This window comes from Chiloscyllium plagiosum, unplaced genomic scaffold (genome assembly GCF_037043375.1).
Source record: "Chiloscyllium plagiosum isolate Xiang-an unplaced genomic scaffold, Cpla_swu_hap1 HiC_scaffold_42, whole genome shotgun sequence".
In the NCBI taxonomy this organism is placed as follows: Eukaryota; Metazoa; Chordata; class Chondrichthyes; order Orectolobiformes; family Hemiscylliidae; genus Chiloscyllium; species Chiloscyllium plagiosum.
Window position 1 is genome coordinate 83,549,881 of NW_028270180.1, and position 4,939 is coordinate 83,554,819.

Below are 4,939 nucleotides of genomic sequence, written 5' to 3' on the forward strand. Positions count from 1 at the left end.
GTCTGCGCTGACCAGTCATCCCAATCTGACCTAGTCCCATTTGCCAGCCTTTGGCACATACCTCTCTAACCTATTCCTAATCATGTACACATCTAGATGCCTTTTGAATATTGTCATTGTACCAGCCGCCTCCACCACCTCTTGGTAGCTCATTCCAAGCACACATCACCCATTGCATGAAAAAGTAACCCCTCAGGTCTTTCCCCTCTCACCTTATACCTATGCTTCTAGTTTTGGACTCCCCCACCCTCGGGAAAAGACCTTTGGCTATACAGCCGATGTGGAAGGAATCAAAATGGGGCAAGAACAGAAAAGGAGGTCAGCTAAACAACTCTGATCAGCAACAGAAAAGTGCAGCCAAGCACGTACGTAAGCTAGCTAGCTTACTGAAACTGGCTCCAGTTAAATGAGAAGACAGGAAGACCGAAACAACACTCAACAGGTGTTGTAGAAGTTTAAGGTCAATGATCTAATGCTAAACGTCACGTACCTACATCAGGATCTGATTGATCAGTTGTGTTGCTAAGGCTTGGAATCAAAATGTAATTCGTGAAAGGGGAACGCCGATTTGTGTGTAAAAGTGTGATTGCAACTGCCTGTTTCAGACTCTCCAGGCAAGGGTGGGCTTTGATCCGGCTGGTTGAGTCTTCTTGCATGTATGTGATTAAGTAAGCTGTGTGAAGTGTACTATCATCCGGCTGATCATTTCAACATCTATCCATGCTCCTCCAGATTTTATGAACTTCTGTAAGGGTACCCCTCAGCATCCGACACTCCAGGGAAAATAGCCCTAGCCTATTCAACCTCTTACTGTAGCTCAAACCCTCCAATCTTGGCAACATCCTGGTAAATCTTTTCTGCACCCTCTCAAGTTTAACAACATCCTTTCTTTCGAAGGGCGACCAGAATTGTATGCAGTATTTTAAAAATGGTCTCACCAATGTCCTTGACAGACAATAGATCACACTTGGTAATGGCAAAGGCATATCAGAGATAGTCAAAGATACTCCTACTTATAGACAATAGGTGCAGGAGTAGGCCATTTGGCCCTTCGAGCCAGCACCACCATTCATTATGATCATGGCTAATCATCCACAATCAGTATCCTGTTCCTGCCTTATCCCCATAACCCTTGATTCCACTATCTTTCAGAGCTCTATCCATCTCTGTTACAGCTGCAACATTACATCCCAACTCCTATACTCAATGCACTGACCAATGAAGGTAAAGGTATCAAATACCTACTTCACCACCCTGTCTATCTGCAATGCAACTTTCAAAGAACTATATCCCTGCACACCATGTTCTTCTCTCTAAGGCAAAAGCTCTGTGTTCAAGTCCCATTCCAGGAGTTGATGACCACAGGAAAGTGTCTCCATTGCACTGGTGAGGCATGAAAGACAATGTTCCCAGTGCTGGAAAAATGAGACTGGAGTAGCAAGGAGCCTGTTTTGCCAGCGCAGACACGATGGGCTGAAGGATTTATTTTTCTGGTGCTCTCAACCTTTATGACCAGAGGGTACAGCTTGAAGTGTATTTTTGCAGCTAGATCCACTGGGAGAATTTGAGGATGAATTTTATGTTTGCTCAGCGAATGAGCATTGGGAGATGGTTTGAGAGGCAGGGATATGGGGAAATAGGCAGGTGACTGGCACTAGGCAATAGGAGTGAGAAAGGCCTGAGGGGCTGAATGGCCTTGTTCTCCACTGTAAGGTGAGTAACTGAGAGAAGGAGTGTGCATGGATCTTGCTGGAGCTGGGGGTGAGGAGAGTGCAGAGGAGTTGGGGAGGGAAAAAGCCATAGGCGAAGTTGAAAAGCTATCATTTCTACTTTCTCGTCTCTCTCACTCTCTCTTGTGCTTGCCTTTTAGAAACGTTGGCAATACCACCATGATATCCTCGACCAAGTCGTCTGGACGGCGCAACTGAAAGACCAGCCAAACATCAGCACCTCCATCTTCGTGGGCAGTGCCTACTTCATGGCCTCCAGAGAGTTTGTCAGCCATGTGTTTGACAGTGCCGAGATCCAGGCCTTCCTCAAGTGGTCGGAGGATACCTACAGCCCGGACGAGCATGTGTGGGCTACCCTGCACAGAATGCTCAATCTACCCGGCTCCATCCTGTACACCCAAGGAGCCACCAGGACACTTGGCCGGGCAGTAAAGTGGTCCTTTGAGGCTGGTGACATTGAGAGGGGTGCCCTATACCCTCCCTGCACAGGAAGGTATCGCCACTTGGTTTGTGTGTATGGGGCAGGAGATCTACAATGGGTGGTCCGCCAGAGATGTTTCTTTGCAAATACGTTTGACCCCAACATGGACAACACGGCAGTACAGTGCATGGAGGAATATCTCCGAAACAGGACACTTGGTAAAACTGGGGCTGGGTTGGAGGTTGGGACAGAATAAACCTCAGTGATGTTGGTAGGGGTGGTGGGTGAGACATCGGAAACACTGAGAGACTGGGCACTGTGAAACTGGGCACTGTGAGACTGTATACTATAACACTGGCTGCTGTGGAGGCCAGGCACAGTGAGACTGCATGCTGTAACATGGCCACTGTAACACTAGACAGTGTGAGGCTGGGCACTATAGTGTTGGGCACTGTGGAGATTGGATACCTTAATACTATCCACTGTAACACTTGGCACTGTGAGACTTAGCACTGTAACATTAGTTACTGTGAGAGTCAAAATGTGTGGTGCTGGAAAAGCACAGCAGGTCAGGCAGCATCCAAGGAGCAGGAGAACCGATGTTTCAGGTATAAGCCCTTCATCAGGAATGTGGGGGAATAAGGGGATTGGGAGATAAATAGAGTGAGGGTGGGGCTTTTGGGGAAGGTAGCTGGGAAGGTGCTCGGTAAATCCAGCTGGGGGGTGATTGTGATTGGTCAGTGGGGAAGGTCGAACATATAGTTAGGAAGGAAGATGGACAGGTCAAGAGGGGAGAGCTGACTTGGAGGGTTGGATCTGGGATGAGGTGGGGGGAGAGGAGAGATTTGGAAACTAGTGATGTCAATGTTGATGCCATGTGGTTGAGGGTCCCAAGGCAGAAGATGAGGTGTTCTTCCTCCAGTCGTCAGATAGCTTGGATTTGGTGGTGCAGGAAGTGTCATTGTGGAGTGGGAGGGGGAGTTGAAGTGGTTGGCCACAGGTCGATGGGGTTATTTGTGCCCAGTCTCACAGGGACACATCCACCAATAATACTCAACACTGCACGAGTGGGCACTGCATTACTGGAACACTGCACGAGTGGGCACTGCATTACTGGAACAATGCACGAGTGGGCACTGCACTACTGGAACACTGCACGAGTGAGCACTGCATTACTGCAACACTGCACGAGTGGACACTGCATCACTGGAACACTGCACGAGTGGGCACTGTACAGCTGGACACTGCAAGACCAGTGTTGTGACCATCTCTATTTTTTTATTTTTCTCATTTTGGTTTGGAACTGTGAGTCCAAATTGAGAATTGAACTTTGAACAGTGGCTCGTTCTTCTTAAAAAAAACTGGAGAGATAAAAGACTGATGTTTGCTGTTAGGGTCTGGCCAGGAAAGATAATGCAGGTGAATTACTGCTCTCTGAACACAGCAGACGCTTCAGCACCGAGATGTAGTTCTGCTCAGGGACTGACAGCTGGATGGATATTGAATGGGTCAGTCAGGAAGAGGAATGCTTCCAGGCAGGTAACCACAGAGAATAGTGAGAAAAAAGCAAAAACCATGAGTGAGTGAGCTCTGACTGGATTTTGGGCTTGGAGGAAGTGCTTCTTTGGAAGTTGCTGGACTGGTCTGGTCTTCTTTTTGGTTTGACTTTGTCTAGTTATTTCCCCAGATGTTAACTGGTTAAAAGGTCAAATGTGAGTCTTCGGGAATGAGTGTTAGTCTCCACAGGTCTGCAGAATTTGTTCGCATTGACTGGTGACTTTAAGTTCAGACATGGTGTACACTTCTTGTGCCTGTAATACAACCCATCATCAAAGGATTTCATGATGGCCTACTATTTATCATTGAAACTGTTATCAACTGGCAAATTAAAATAATAAACAAGTTTATCTCTTAATTGTCTGCTGGTGTGCGAATTGGAGGAGTGCATGGGTTTATGATCGTCTGTGTTCTGCTAAAGTGACATAAACAGAAATTAACAATTTATTAATTTATAAACTTGATATCCAAGATCTGTTATTTGTAAATTCTGGTAAGGAACAATTGAACGATTTTGAGGGTCATTGAATGGTTGAATGTCACTGTGTTGCAAATCCAGTGATCAGGAGGCTGGTTTTGGTTCAGCTTCATTTTCCTGTGTCACTCTGGACACCGTACCTCCAGGCCCAATAACTGTGGACATTGTCACTCTCTGTATGACACTGTCACGCCGGATACCGTACCTCTGGCACAATAACTCTGGACATTGCCACTCCCTGTATGACACTGTCAGTCCGGACACCGTACGTCCGGGCACAATAACTCTGGAAATTGACACTCCCTGTATGACACTGTCAGTCCGGAATCTCCAATGCTTGACACTGTCACCCTGGTTACAACACTGTCACTCTGGACATTATCACGAGATACTGTGAGATCAGACTGTGACACTGGACAGTGTAATGCTGGACATTGCGATGTCAGATGTTTTAACTATAGACACTAACACCAGAAATAGTGACACTGGATATCATTTGGATGCAAATAAAAATGAAAACAGTCAAAAAGAAAACAAATGAGATAGAATATACTTGTAGAAATGGGAACTAAATGGGACTGAATGAGAATGATTATGGCTGTTTAATGAACAGAAATCAGAACACTGCAATAATATCCACATCTAATTGAGGGTCTCGGGGTGGTTTGTATAAAGAATACCAGATATGCGGGAGTGAGTTTCAGACTGGAATCTAATCAAGGGGTTCGGGGTTGTTTCTGTACAAATGACGAA

At 46.2% G+C, this 4,939-nt stretch overlaps 1 protein-coding gene across 1 annotated transcript; it reads left to right on the forward strand.

Annotated features, from left to right (window-relative positions):
* Window positions 1–278: 278 nt before the first annotated feature.
* LOC148137967 (beta-1,3-galactosyl-O-glycosyl-glycoprotein beta-1,6-N-acetylglucosaminyltransferase 3-like) lies at window positions 279–2,407 on the forward strand. The gene is made up of 2 exons (XM_087982126.1): window positions 279–365; window positions 1,871–2,407. The coding sequence occupies exons 1-2, from the start codon at window positions 279–281 to the stop codon at window positions 2,405–2,407; spliced, it is 624 nt and encodes a 207-aa protein (XP_087838252.1).
* The last annotated feature ends 2,532 nt before the right edge of the window (window positions 2,408–4,939 follow it).